Genomic DNA, 14,347 nt, shown 5'->3' on the forward strand with positions numbered 1-14,347 from the left:
CCTCAAACAGGGCCATATTCTTGCCATCATACTCCCTTCCCTTCTCTGTGTCAGTGCTGTTGATGAAGGGGCTGCTCTCCTTGGGGTTGCCATCACCTGAGAAGGCAGAGGAGTCAGGGGTCTGGCACCAATGGGTTGCCATCCTTCTGCCTGGGCATCCAGCTATGTGGCCACTTTGACTCTCTGAACCTCAGTTTGCACATTGGAAAAACGGAGCTAACAGTAATGCCCCCCCCCTTGTAGAATTTTAGTTGACAGGATGTGTAAAGAGCCTAGTGCATTCCCTGACACGTAGTAGGTTTTTAGTGAAGATGTGAGTGCTTCCTTGCCCTTGGGGGGTCCTTCTTCATTCACTAGGTCACTCTAGACTCTCCAGGTGCCCCTCCTCGACCATAACTGGGACCACGGTGGTGTTCTGGGGTGAAAGCATGCTCTTTCCCAGAGACAAAGGCAGAGAATACTGAAGCCTGAGGACCAAAGGATACTTTACCTCTTGGAGAAGTGACCCATGTGGCATCCCCTATGCCCCTCATACATCTTCAGTCAACACATATTTACTGGATCTCTACCATGTGCCAATATCAGCATGGGAGGGAGAGGGAGTAAAACACACACCAAGACACCATCTCTGCCCTCAGGGAAACCACAGGCAGAAGAGATAAAACAGTATTCATGAATTTCCAACCCAGAGTGGTAAATTCTGTGATAGGAGATGAATAAGGGACTGTGGGAATACAGGAGAGGCATTCAGCCCAGCCTGGGAGGTCAGGGAAGGCTTCCCAGAGGAAGTGACAAGTAGGCTGAGAACTGAAGGATGAGTAAGAGCTACGCTGGGAGGGAGGCGGGAGGGTGTTCCAGGCAGAGAGAACTGCAGAACAGCATGTTCGATGGCCCAGAGGGAAGAGTGAAGAGAGTGGGTCAGAGATGCTGAAAGAAGCCTGATCTGGCTGGAGTCTGAAGAAGGGACATGGAGGGAGGGGCTGAAAGGTGGAGAGTGACCTATGAAAAGATGAGCCTCAGAAGGTGTAGACTCAGTCCTTAAATGATTAGCAGGCCATGTTAAAGATTTTGGACTTCATCCAGAGGACAATGGGAAGTCATTGAAGAGTTTCAGCCAAAGAGGTGCCATGAACAGCCTTGTGTTTTAGAGCAATCACTCTGGCCTTTAGATGGAGAATTTCATCTAAAGAAAGTTTGAGACTTTCAGTAATTCAGGCAAGGGCTGAGGATGACCCAGGCCAGAGCAATGCAGGACAATGGACAGACCCAAGAATTATTGGCACATATTTTTATGCCAGATGTTTGGGGACATGAGAAGGAGAAACCTAGGATAATGTCTGGGGTTTCTAGCATAGGTCAATGAGTGGGTGATGGTGCTATTTAATAGATGTGGGAAGGGCAGAGACTGGGGGTGGGTAAGAAGCTGAATTTGACTGAGGGAAAGGCAGTATAGGACACTCAAGTGAATACGTCCAGAAGGCTCTTGGATATACAGAGCCTGGGCCCCAGAAGAAAGGCTGGGCAGGAGAAGGAGATGAGGGTAACCCATGACAATGTGTGGAGGAAATGTGTGAAACCATGAATCTGGATGAGATCACCCAAGGAGGAAGTCTTTTGGGCCCCTAGCAGAGGTCCTTTCAAAGAGACATAGGAGACCCCCATAGGCACTTTCCCTTGGCTTCAGCCGTCACCCTTTCTCAGCTCAAGGGCTGAATCCCAGTAGCAGACATCTGGAGAAAGTCCCCAATAAACAAATCCCAAATGAACCTGAGGCCCTACATATTCTGAATTTCCTGTCCCCTGGTCTCCTGTCATGTCTTTCTCCACCTCCATCTTCCCAATCCTCCCCCGTTTTTCTCCTCCCTACCTCCTGGAAATCTTCCTTAGTCACCCAGCCAGGGTCCACCCCTAGAGCATGACCTGTTACAAATCCAGTCTCATCCTGACTCAAAGTTGTGGAAGGGGGAAGCGATGCCTCACCAGCTCAAGGGACACCCACCACCTTCTCCTGCCACCACCTCCACCTCATCGATCAAGCCAGGAGCTCCTGGTCCCTAAACAGGGAGCCACTATCAGCTCGTTCTTCTCCTCACATATCTGAGTGCCTGGAAATAGCAGATCTGTCCTCCCAGTGAGAACCTGGCACATAATAGATGCTAAGGAGGGGGGGGGGGGTGGAAAAAGTCTTTCTCAGGAGGAAAAAGTATTTGGAGATAAATTCCCCCGGCTTCCTTCCTGACCCCCAGGATCTCAGAAGAGCTGCCTGGGGCCAGAGAACAGGAGAAATAAAAGAAAAGTGGGTTCCTCCTCCTTTTAAAAATGCCGACAAGATGCTTCATCAACACACTGGGTTGTGGGAACAAGAAGGGTTCAGGGAGATAACAAATTTCTTGGAAAAGGGCTGGGGGGGGGGGTGTCAAGATTTAGGCTCCAGTCCCAGCTTCACTGGCCGTGCCGACATGTTCGGCAAGTCACTTAAACTCTCTAAGCCTCAGTTTCCTCCTTTGCAAAGGGAAAATAATTGTGCTTAACTCACAGGGCTGTTCTGAGGCTGAAGGGAATAACGCCTATTGGGTGTGCCTAGCACATAAGCGTAACTATTGCTGCTATTTCAAGTACGATTATTATTCATGTTCGTGGTGCCCCACCCAGCCCGGCCTCCGCATCCCACACCTCTCCCCAAGCCGCAAGATTTAGGGGCCCTGCCTCCTGTGGGACTGGGTACCTCTCCCCGCCGCGTCAGCTCCGCGCCGGGACTACAGGCCACGAGAGCCCCTCCCCTCTACTTTTCCCGCCCCCTCCCAAGCCCCTCCTCCTTCCTGGGGTCCCAGGGAACGCGCCGGGCCGCGAGGGGGTCGTCCTGGCCGGAGACCCGGCTCTAGGGAGTCCCGCGCCGGTCTCCATGGCGACCGCGCGGGCAGAGAGCGCAGCGCCGAGCCCAGGCGGCCACGCGCCCGCAGCCGCTTATGTAACGCGACGCGCTGCGCGGAGCCAGACTCGGGGCCGTTTCCCAGCTAGGAGATGAGGGCCGGGGAGAGGGCGGCTCGATAGGCTGGTCCTGGGTCCCGCCCTTCCACCTGCCATCCGGACGGGATGCCAGGCCGCCGGCCTCCTCTGCCGGGGGGCTGATTTCGTCCCCTCCCTGGAACGGCGGGCGCACTGGTCGAGGGGAGAGGGGTGAGCTTCAGGAGTTCTCAGAGGAGCAGGGGGAACTGCGAAGGGGGAACTCGCCCCGAATTCCCAGAGCCAGGACGCAGGCTGCCGGGTAGCGGCGAGTGGCGCGCGCGCGAGAGGCAGGGCCAGACTGAGGCTGAGCCCTCTCCGCCTGGCCCCCGCCCCCGCCCCCGCCCCCGCCCCCTGGGAGCTCTCAGCCCGAATCGGCTTTCAATTAAGCTGCGGCGGCCAGAGCTCCCGGGGAGGAAACAGGCGAGCGGCGAGGGCTAAGGAGCCTCCCCCGGGGGCCTGGGGCCAGGCCTGGGGGAATCCCCAAGCCAGATTGGGGTGGGGGAGGGCGTCAGACCCCAAGGGGATAGGAGGCGTGGGGGCCAGACACAGTATCCTTGGGTTCTTCCTTAGTCCGGATGAACCCTCTTGCTCAGGCTATTCCCACTTCCCTGAGGTCAGCACCTCACATTCCCAGGTCCTCCCCTACATCCCCAAGAACCTAAAATCAGAGATGGCAGAGGCTGTCAATCTGATAGTCCCTCTTCCCTCAAGTCCAGCAGGTCCTTAGAGCCCCCTACCATCACCTTCAGGCATCGCCGGGAGGCCTTATCTTTCTGGGACCCCAAACTCCTGACCAGGTCCTGGACCCTACACATAGAGAGAAAGTCTCCAGATGGCCCTGCTACACTCAGAGTCTAGTAACTAATGGGGAGGGGGTAGAACGGAAGGGAGCTTTTAGCTGGACTCCTGTTCCACACACATAGATGCCTCTTTTCTAGGCCTCCGGAGACCCCATGGAAACCCCAAGGCCCAGTAAGGCAGGAATCTCAGGATAGAGAAATCAGGGCTGGGGGATAGGACCATACCCCATATCTGGGGGGAGCAGAGATTCTCTCTCAGGCTGAGTCCCTGTCTTCAGAATGGAGGTATCTGAAGGGGATCCCAGATGGAAATGACACCCCCCCCACACACACACACACACACACACACTCGTTCCCGGGGCACCGCGTCGGGATGCCTGGATCTGTCGCAGACTCGACTTTGCCAAACCCTCTTCCCCCGGAGCCTAAGCCTGCTGGGGAGGGGGTCGGCTATGGGATGAGGTAACCCCAGGGTCACCCGGGAGATGGATGAACTAGCTGGCTAGCTGGTGGTTCTGACCTCTGTATACCACTCAACGTCAGGAAGGAAAAGAGGGTCTCAGACAAAGAATTGGGGACCCTGGTGCCCACAGCCTTCCCAAGCGGCCACTTGGCTCTGACTTGGATCCAGGATCCGGAAGACTTCAAGTCTAGGCTGCCAGTCCCTGGAAGACCTCGCTCTTTCAGTCCTTGGGGCTCTTTGGTCATCCCCCGGGGAGGTCTGCAAGAATCTCAGCCCAGAGGGTCAAGCAATGCCCAGGGGACCGTTTGAAAGCGCCGAGCGCAGACAGCCGGAGCGGGAGGCGCGCTAGTGCGCAAGGGACGCAGCGCCGCTGGAGGGTGGGGGGTGGGGGCGGCTGACAGCCGTGATGGATGGCTGAGACCGCTGGGGGGCGGCGGGGGGCCTGGGAGCCCGAGGGGGTGGCTGGCCCGAAGACCTCAGAGCGGGGAAACTGTGGAGGAGGGCGGCAGAAAGCAGGAGCGGCGAAAGGACCTGCTTCAAGCCCCCGAGCTCCTAGCGAGTCTCCGCACCCACCGCAGCGCGTCCGCAGTGTCCGCGCCGCGGCGGCGCCGGGGATTCAGCTGCTGGGACCCCATTCCTGAGGCCTCGCTGGGGAAGCTAGCAGAGCAGACTAGAAAACCTCCCCCTTGCCCCGCCCTGGAAACCTCACTGCCATCCCAGTGTACCGAGAGAGGAAGGGGAAAGAGGGAAGAAAGGAGGGTGATCTTGCTTCCCGTCCTGAATAGGAACCCATGGGTATGCGAGAGGGAGAGGGAGATTCCGCAAAGTAGAGCTGAAAATCTCCGGAGGAGGTACGCTTCAGTCTGAGGTCGGACCTCCGGCAGCTTTGGGGGAGGGGGGCCCCCGATTGCACCAAGTGTCCCCTTAAGGCGACACCACAGCCCGGACGGGGGCTGTCATATGGTTCCAACCCCCCATGGGTACCTTCCCCCCACCTTTCAGTTGGAAGTCTCAGAGCGAGGGACTGCAGCAGACTGCACCCCCCCCCACCCCCTCCCCGCGTCGCCGGTCAACGCTCTGCGCCAGGACGCCGGGGTCCCTTCTTGAGGAAAGGAACCCTTCCTCCCGCCCGTCGAGGTCCACGTCAGCCCATTCTAGCTCTTCCATCCCCTTCCCACCGCCTCCCCCGCTTAGCTAACCCACGTCTGCCCCCGGACCGTGGGCACTGGCAACCCCCTCGGCCCCCAGCCCTGCCACGGGCGCGGCGCATTCCAGCACCTTGGACAGCGCCTGGCGCATTCCAATGGAGTAGGGCTCCAGGCCGCCGTGGGCGCCCACCGCCCAGGTCAGTCCCAGCCTCTCCTCTGAAGGAGGCGGCCCCCGCTCTGCCTCTAACCCTAGAGCTGCCTCCTCTCCTCGTCGCCCCCTCCCTCGCCGCCCCCGGGCCGCTGCTTACCGGGGTTGGCTCCCCCATCGCCGTCCTCGCAGTCCGTCAGGTTGTTTAGCATGGTGGCGGCGCGGCGCCGGGCCCGGGGATGGCTGCTCCGCCTCGCCCGCGCCCCTCTGCCCGCCTTCGCCGCTCGCTCGCTCGCTCGCTCTAGCTCTCTCTCGCTCTCCGCTCCACGGAGGAAGAAGCTGCAGTGCCCGCCCGCCCGGCGCACACACACTCGCACACGGACACACGCTCACACCCGCGCGCGCCCCCTCTCAGCGGCGGCGCTGCTCACCTCATCCCGTATGCAGGAGGCGTGAGCCACTGGCGGGGTTTTGGGGGGGAGCGCGAGAGGGAGGAAGAAGAGGAGACAAGGGGAGGGCAGAGCGCGGCTGGAGGCCCCCTCGCACGAAAACTGGGGGCTTGCACGGGTGGGATGGAGGGGGTGCTGCGGGGGACGGGGGCCTCGCCTCCCACGAGCAGACGCAGCTCCGCCCGCCCCCCACTCCCCGGCGCAGGCGGGGCCGGCACGTGGGCAGGTGCCATCCCGCGCCCTAAAAATAACGGCAGGGAACTAGGTCGCGGCCGCGGGGAGGCGGCCCCGCAGCGGCTGCCTGGCTAGGGGTCTGGGGTGACCCCTAGGGGGAAGGCGAGGAGTACTGATGCGGCGGGGGTGGGGCGCCATGGAATACGGGTCTCTGGGGATCCTGCCTGCAAAGCTGGGGAGGCCAACCCTGAAGAAGAGTGGAGAACCAGACCCTTTCCCAAATCGCTGGTCAAGAGGTTGGAACTTGGGGTATGTTGAGGCCAGAGCCCTTAGTTGAAGCCCTGTGCTGCCCCTAGGGGTTCAGGGTCACTGGGCTGAGCTGTCTGGCTCATTCTGTCTTAAAATGGGAGGAGTGGAACCTGAGGAGTTGCAGTGAACCCTGTCATTGTGCTTAGACTGCATCCCAGCATCTCACCCCCAAGACAAATCCCAGGAGTCCAAGGCAGGGACCCTCTGACTGTAGAACAGCCTTGGGAACGAGATGCGATGAGGAGAGAAGGCAGCGGTAAGGTTCTAGGGATCTGGGACTCCCCACTAGGATGGTAGGAGGCAGGCCAGGGACAGAGTGGGGGAGGGAGGAATGAGGCCGTCAGGCGGTTTGGGACCAGATTTTCTCCTGGGGCAGGAGTGTCTAATCCCCTAATCCAGGATTGCTTTCTGAGGATTCCAGAGCCAGCATGCTCTCTGTGTTCCTCCCCCTCCCCTGACACCAGTCCTCCAGAAGCTTGATTGGGACCTCTCACAACCCCTAGAATCCAGACCTGAGCCAGTGGTGGAGACATCTCAGGAAGAAGCATCCCAGGTTTGGACCGTTTGTGTCTCCAGAAGATCGAAACACCCAAAGGGGAGAGCAGGTTAAGGGGAAATTATTTTCAGACTCACCCTAACCCCCAGCACTAGCCCTCTAAATTCCAGGAGAGTCCCAGGGCTGGAGAGGATCACATCAATCATCTTATCTAATAGACAGCTTTCACCTTATGGACTGAAAAAAAAAAAAAAAAAAAAAAAATAAGGCCCAAAGAGGAGAAATTACTGCCTATGGACACTACGCCAGTGAATGGCAGGATTCGGTCTAAAATCCAGTTTGCTTTATTCCAATGTAGGAGTCTTCTTCAACATAATTTCTTTTAAAATTGGTCCTGCCTCCAATAGAAGGGACAAAGATACATTCAAACCAAACTGCTCAGCCGTCTCCGATCCTTGGCTACTAAAAAGGGAACAGGGATCAGTCTGAAATGAGCTCTCTCCTTTCTCTTGTGGTCAGGCTTCAGAGGTGCAGGACTGAAGTACCCCTTGCAACTGGAGGTAGGCCCAGAAGATCTTCAAGGGTCCTAAAAAGCCATCCACATGACTGGAGACCCCATTCAAGGGCACGGCTTTTCAGAGTCACGGACAGGGCCTGCTGTTCAGAGTCCTTGTACGCATCTGTCAGTGGCTTCAGATCAGGTTGATCACAGTTTTTGGCAGCTGACGGAAAGGGGCTTCTGAGGGATCCACCAATAAGGTATCACTGCCACTGGGTTTTGTGGACGCTGGAAGGACTTGTTAGGATGGAGAGCCAGCTATTCAGACAAGGTCTAAGAATTGGTTTTCTTGGCTTTCCCAGGGAGAAAACCACAAAAAAGGTGAGATGGGTTTGGCGTGGTGGCAGGGGTTAAAAGGACAGCAGGTGGATAACAGTGTTCAAGAATTCGTAAACACTCCACTACATACACACCCCACCATCACCACCACGAGCAGCAGCAGCGTGGTTTTCCACTACTCTGTAGGGACAGGTAACATAGCAAAATGTGTAGCATGTTTGTCCGAGAAGTACTGTGAAATAAATTAAAGGCTGAGATTTTTTCCCCCAGCAATCTCAGATCTGGGACGTTCCCCTGGATCTGTTTCCATTTGTTTGTGGTCCAGAGCCCTGGCCACTCAGGGACTAAGCCCACCCACAGGAGGAACCTAGATCCCAGGGGAGTATAGGTGAAGGCAGAAGTGATAGCTCTTCCCCTGGATACCCCCTCCGCCCACCCTCACCAGAGCTTCTATCTCACAGGACATCTGGGATTCAAGAGATAGTGATGTTCTCCTGCCGTCTGCCCCCCAAGTTCTGTGTATCCCTGGGGAAAATTAAGTTGCTCTTTCTGGGCTTTAGTATCTCCATCTGCAAAATGAAAGGGTGAGGCCACATAAATCCAAGGGACTTCTTCCCACTCTGAAAGCTCTTAGTGCCCACTCCATTTATCTCAGACTAAAGCCATGGAGCCCTTCCTAAGGAGCCCAGACCAAGTAAGGAGACAGACCCCAGGGGAGACCCTGCCCCTTCAGTTCACACCCCCTGCCTCTGAAGGAGACTGATACCTATTCTGGCCTCAGGCCAACCCTCTGCCACGAGACTTTGAGAAAACACATTGCACGCATCTTCTGCACTGCCAGCCTGGCCTTGGCCGGTAAGGTCACCAGTAAGGTGACCCTCAGCCCTGAGCCCCAGGAACATGGCTGTCAGCTTAGCATCTCATCTCCACCCAGAGCCCTAGGAAGATTCCCCTAGGGCTAGGGGGAGGCTCTCATTAAACCAACACAAGATGCTAGAGCTAGGAAGGGTCCTGTTTCTGAATTTGAAAGCTCTAAAGTTCACGGCCCCCCGCCCCACCTTACGCTTCTCACAGAGAAACAAATTTCACAGAAGCTGCCTGAGTGTCAGGATGTGGGAACTGGACGAGACTTTATAAGTTATTTTTGCCCACCCCTCATTTACGGGGAAATTAAAGCCTCGAAGCGGAAAGGTACACATTTTCTTCATGGGGTGAACGTGTGGCAGACTGGGGACTAGAATCCAGCTCCCTGACCTCCAGGCCAGGGCTCCATCCGGGGAACCAGAATAGGAGGCCATTTGGAGGAAGCTGGAGCCACCTGACTGGATTTTCTTGCCACACGAGGCAGGCATAGTGTTGCTCTTTATGGCTTAATCCCTGTGCATCCTTATCTACATATCATTACCCCCATGACCTAAGCCACCCACCCCAGCTTTGGCCTCCTGGAGCCAAGGCTCCGAACTCCCTCTTTCACTCTTCTCTCCCCAAACTACATGCCGGTCGTCCAGACCCAAAACCCTCTCGGTGAATTGATGAGTCCAGCGCATAGCACACCCCACACACACAGGGCTCGCCGCAGAGCACGTCAACCACCATCGTCTCCGTGGCAACCAGGGGCTTAATTAACAGGCTGCAGCCCTGTCACCATGGCAATGGCACCCCAACAGCCCCCTATTCCCCTACAGATTCAACCCGTCTTCCCTCTTTCTCAATCTGGACCCCCTTCTCACTGCACCCACCACCCCCACCCCCACCCCACCTGGAGAGCTGGTGCCCGCAGATCGCTCTGGTTCATTGAGAAGAGGGGAGGGGAGATGAGGGGGATGAGAGAGAGAGAGAGAAAGAGAGAGAGAGAGAGAGAGAGAGCAGCCCGTCACCATGGCAACTGCAGCCCCGTTCATAACCAGTTTGTTGCCATGGAGATTCCCAGGGCTCACCTTGGGCTGAGGTACTGGGCTGTAAGGTTCTGAGTCCTGGCTTGAGGAAGGGGTGACTGCACAACAACCTGAACAGGCTGGAGATCTCCGGATCATATATTTATACCAATAACTCAGTGTCATTCCTCCCAATTTACAGATAGAGAGACTGAAATATGAGGTTTGGGTATGGGAGAGGCAGAGAACCTCACCCTTCTAGATCATCAAAGAATCCTAGCATTTTTAAGGCTAGAATGACCCTCAGATAGCTTCCTGTTCAAATCTTTTTTACTACAGATGAGGAAGTTGAGGCCCAGACAGGGAAGCAACGTGCCCAAGACCACAGCACAGAGGCTGAGCTAGCACGTGGATGGGCTGTACCGTGGTCTACCCCCTAGCATAAGGCGGCTCCTTGTCACTCATGGGAACACATCTCAACTCCCGTTAGCCTTAACCCGGGCCCAGGGTTCTTTCCAGTGCCCTGTCTCCCTCCACCAGAAACTGAGGCACAGTGGGAAGTGGTGTAAAGGGGTGGGGAAATAGTTCAGAGTTGTAACAACTGGCCCTGGGTCCACTTCTAGCCAGCCAAGTCACCGTCAATCTCCCCCATGGTACCAATGAGGCAAATGAGGTATGGGGGCTGCAGCTGAGGGTTAGTGGTGGATTCAAGGATCAGCCTCTGATGTGCTGCTGTCACCCCTCTAAGCTATGTTCCCACTATAGCTGATCCTCCGGCAGCAGGAGGCACTTCTGCCAGGGACAAACTCCACTCGCTTGGTCCAGAGTTAAAGACAATGCTCGTACACAAGTGACCTGCCAAACGTCTCCCATCCACATGCTGCCATCTGTCCCCGTGGGCCTGGGTGAGGACAAGAGGTGGGGAAAACATCTCCTTGGGGCCAGAGGTGGACACGAGAACAGCTGTGGGAAAGATATCACCAGATTTTGGGTTCCCCTGGGGAGCCCTTTTCTACTTCCCCATGCAGTAACCTAGCAAGGAGGAGGTGCTGGACGCTGTCTCGGGGCCAAAGAGGTTAAAAGTCACCCAAAGCATTCCCAAGATGAAACTTCTAGTAAACTCATACACACAGGTACCCACTCCACAGACAAACACGGAAATACATCAACATGCCCATCAACACCCCGGAATACAGTGACACATATAAGCTCTGACTCACTGACCGCCCCACAGGTCATCAGAGCTCGCGTGGGATGCTCCTCCCTCAAGACGCACAAAGACACACACACACACCACCTCTGCCACGAACATACAGCATTCCAGATTCACATCCAGTTTGCACACATACCTGCACACCCAAAACTGAGAGCCATATTTTGCTTCAACATTCAGGAGCTTGGAAATGGGAATGGGAAGACCGATCAATCACCTTGGAATGAGAGAGAGGGCCATCTTATTCTCAGGCCAGGGGATGGGAAATGGGAGGAGAGGAGAGCAAGAGGAGGAGAAACGGAAGCTTTCAGACACTCCCCTCTCGTCTGATAAACATTAAGCACCTACTAAGTGCCAGGCTGTGGGCTTGGAACTCAGAACACAAAGATAAAAGGATATGGTCCCTGCTTTTGAGTTGTAGGAGACATACAAGCAAATAACTTGCATCCACTGGGACATGTGCTCTAATGGTACAGTGGGTGGGCAGGAGAGGAATGACTGCCTTTGCCTGGAAGCAAGGGAAAGTGAAAAAGGTTTTCAGGAGAGGTTAAATGAGCCATAACCCATAGAGTGAGTAGGAGTTTCCCAGCTAATGGAGGTGGGAAGATGAACACGGACAGGTATGCCCGGGAGCAAATGAGGAAAAGAGTTCAAATACGGACTATGGGTTTGGCCTTTATCTTAAAAGCGATGGGGAGCTTGTGTGGAGGATGATTAGGACAGGATTGGAGGCAGGAAGACCAGTGAGGAGGCTGTGGCCGTGGCTGAGGCCTTGGGAGAAATGATGGAGGTTTGTACAGGGTGATGGTGACAGGAAGAGAGATGGGGACAGATTCAGGATCAGTTGGGGGGGAGGGGTAGGCAAGATGTGAGGACCAATTAGATCTGGTGGGAAAAGAAAAGGAGGCATTGAGAATAGCTCCTGGAGTTCTGACTTTTAAAATTATAAGGATGGAAAGGACATTCATGAAAATAAGAAAGGCTACAGACAGTTGACAGAAAATATGAAGAATGGAGGGACCCCAAGAAATCCAAATGGCCATGTCCAGGAGGCGGTTGGTTCAGGGGCTGGAGCCCTGAGGAAATCCAGGCCTCCGTTTGGTCATCTACACAACGAGGGGGTTCGCTAAAGAAGCTCCTAAAGGGCCCCCTCCAGGGTCGTTGGTGCTTAGTTTTACTGCAGTCCGGGTGAGCTCACCTGCGGCTCAGCAGCGACCCCTGGCGGTCCGGGGAGGCTCTTCCTCCTCCCCGTGCTGGAGCCACTCCAAGCCGATTCGCTGCGTTTCTTCCAGACCTGAGGGGCTCAGAGCCAGGAAGGGGACCCCTGACAAATGCCCCCTGGGGAGGAGGCTGTGAGAGCATCCAGGGTGCTAATTCTTCATTGAGAGCTAGAAGGATCCTTCCCCTCTCCTCTTCTGTACCCTGGGTGTAACTTCCATTACGAGACAACAGCAATAGGTCCTCGAAGAAGACGCCCCCAATCTAGCCTGAGCTTGTTCCAGCCAACCCTCTTCTGGGGCTGGAGCAGAGGGACTTAAATGGGTCCCCAAGGGTCGGGACTGGAGACCCCACAGAATTCTCCCAAGATCTAGCGGCCCGAAAGTAACTTCTCTTTCTTCCATCTCCTTCCCGGGATCCCCAGGCGCTGTCCCCTCCAGGGAAGCCGAGGATTGGAAGGTCCTCCAGGCACCAATCACCTGCCTAGCCGGCACCAGCCTCAGCGACCCAGACTCATTTTACCTCCCGCCCTCGACCCCACCCCGATCCTCCTGGCACAACCCGTTCCCTCTGGCCCCGCCCTTTTCTGCCCCCAAACAGAAATATCCTGCTTCCTCCCATTGCCTCTGGACCTACCCCTTAATCATACCGCCCTCCTCTTTTCCTGGTTTCACCTTCTCCTCTCCGGTCCCGCCCCTTACCCGAAATGACCCCGCCCCTTTGGTGCCCTCCAGTTCAGCCCCCTTTGGACTCTAGTCCCTCCAACGCAAGATCCGCCCCTTCGCCTATAGCCCCACCCTCTTCCCTGTGACCCCGCCCACCTCGAATCTGGCCCCTCTCCTCACCATTTCCCATCCAGCCTCCTTCCCACCCCTCTAGGTCCCCGCTCCTCTCCCATCTATGGCCCTAGGCTGAGACCACCCCACTGTCAAACCCCTGGCCCTGCCCCTTCCAACAGAAGACCCGCCCACCTATGCCCCGCCCCTTCTCTCGCCCCGCCCCCACGCCGCCAGGCCCCGCCCCCTGCGGCCTCTACCTTTGGCGTCTTCCCCCGAGAGGTGGCGGAGATCGGCTGCCGAATGCAGTTGGGACTCTAAGTCAGGGGTCCCGGCGGGCGCCGCGGAGGGCAGTGAGGTGACCGTGAACCTGCGGCTCATGGTGCGGAAAGGAGCCGGGCGGCGGCGGTACGGGCCCAGATCGCACAAGTGGCTGCAGCCCGGCTCCAGCAGACAGAAAGAGCGGATTCCCCCCCGTCCACCGCCCCCCACCGGGCGCGGCGCCGCGCAGGGTCCTAGTGCCCGCTGTGCTGAGCCTCTGAATGTAGCCATTTCGCTTCAAGTCCATGGGCTCTCAGTTCCGGGAAGCGCCTGAGGATCCCACCCGCAGCTGAGAGCTGTCCCTACACCGGGGGCCCCAGTGTGTGGCTCCAGGAGCCCGGGCCCACCTCTGCTGGGGTCTCCTAAACACCTGGGTTTTATTCACTCATTCATTCACTCAACACATCTTGAGAGCTTTCCTGTGTTTCAGGCAACGGTACTAGGCACTGGGGATACAGACAGATTCACTGGCTTTCTGCCCTCTTGTGGCTTCTTTTTTTTTTTTTTTTTAAGTTTATTTATTTTGAGAGAGAGAGAGAGAGCACGTAGGGGAGAGTCAGAGAGGGAGAGAGAGAACCCCAAGCAGTCTCTGGGCTGCCAGCGCAGAGCCCAACTAGGGCCCAAACCCACGAAACCGCGAGATCATCACCTGAGCAGAAAACAAGAATCTGAGGCTTACCCCACTGAGCCACCCAGGCGCCCATCATGTGGCTTAATTCTAATGAGGAGTGAGGGAAGAAAGATTGTAAGTGAGCAAAAGCATAGACAAGATAATTTGAGATTATGGTACATGTTAAGGAGAAAAAAATAGTGCCCAGGGTTAATGACTAGGGGGAAGGACTACTTTAGAAGGTGATCTAAGAAGATCCCTTAGAAGATGTGATATTTGAGCTGAAACCTCACTGATGAGAAGGAACCAGCTATGCAAAGATCTGGGGGAAGAGCGCTCCAGCAGAGAAGATAGAAAGTGGAAAGACCCTGGGCCGAAAATAAGCCTGGACCATTCAGGGAGCAGCAAGAAAGCCAGTGTGTCTGGAACAGAGAGAACGGAGGCTGGAGTGATAGGAGATGAAGGAGGGGAGGAGGGCAGATCCTGTGTTCTCTTGAAAGTTTA

General features: G+C 56.2%; 1 protein-coding gene across 1 annotated transcript in view; it reads right to left on the reverse strand.

Moving 5' to 3' along the window:
• Window positions 1-13,356, reverse strand: part of SLC12A5 (solute carrier family 12 member 5) — a 34,238-nt gene extending 20,882 nt beyond the window's left edge. The window contains exons 1-2 of the mRNA XM_049650658.1: window positions 13,173-13,356; window positions 4-96 (exon numbers count right to left, since the gene is read on the reverse strand). Of these exons, the coding sequence (XP_049506615.1) occupies window positions 4-96; window positions 13,173-13,293 (214 nt within the window). The 5' untranslated portion in view covers window positions 13,294-13,356. The remainder of the gene's footprint in view (window positions 1-3; window positions 97-13,172) is intronic.
• Window positions 13,357-14,347: the final 991 nt, after the last annotated feature.

The sequence above is a fragment of the Panthera uncia genome (assembly GCF_023721935.1).
Source record: "Panthera uncia isolate 11264 chromosome A3 unlocalized genomic scaffold, Puncia_PCG_1.0 HiC_scaffold_11, whole genome shotgun sequence".
In the NCBI taxonomy this organism is placed as follows: domain Eukaryota; kingdom Metazoa; phylum Chordata; class Mammalia; order Carnivora; family Felidae; genus Panthera; species Panthera uncia.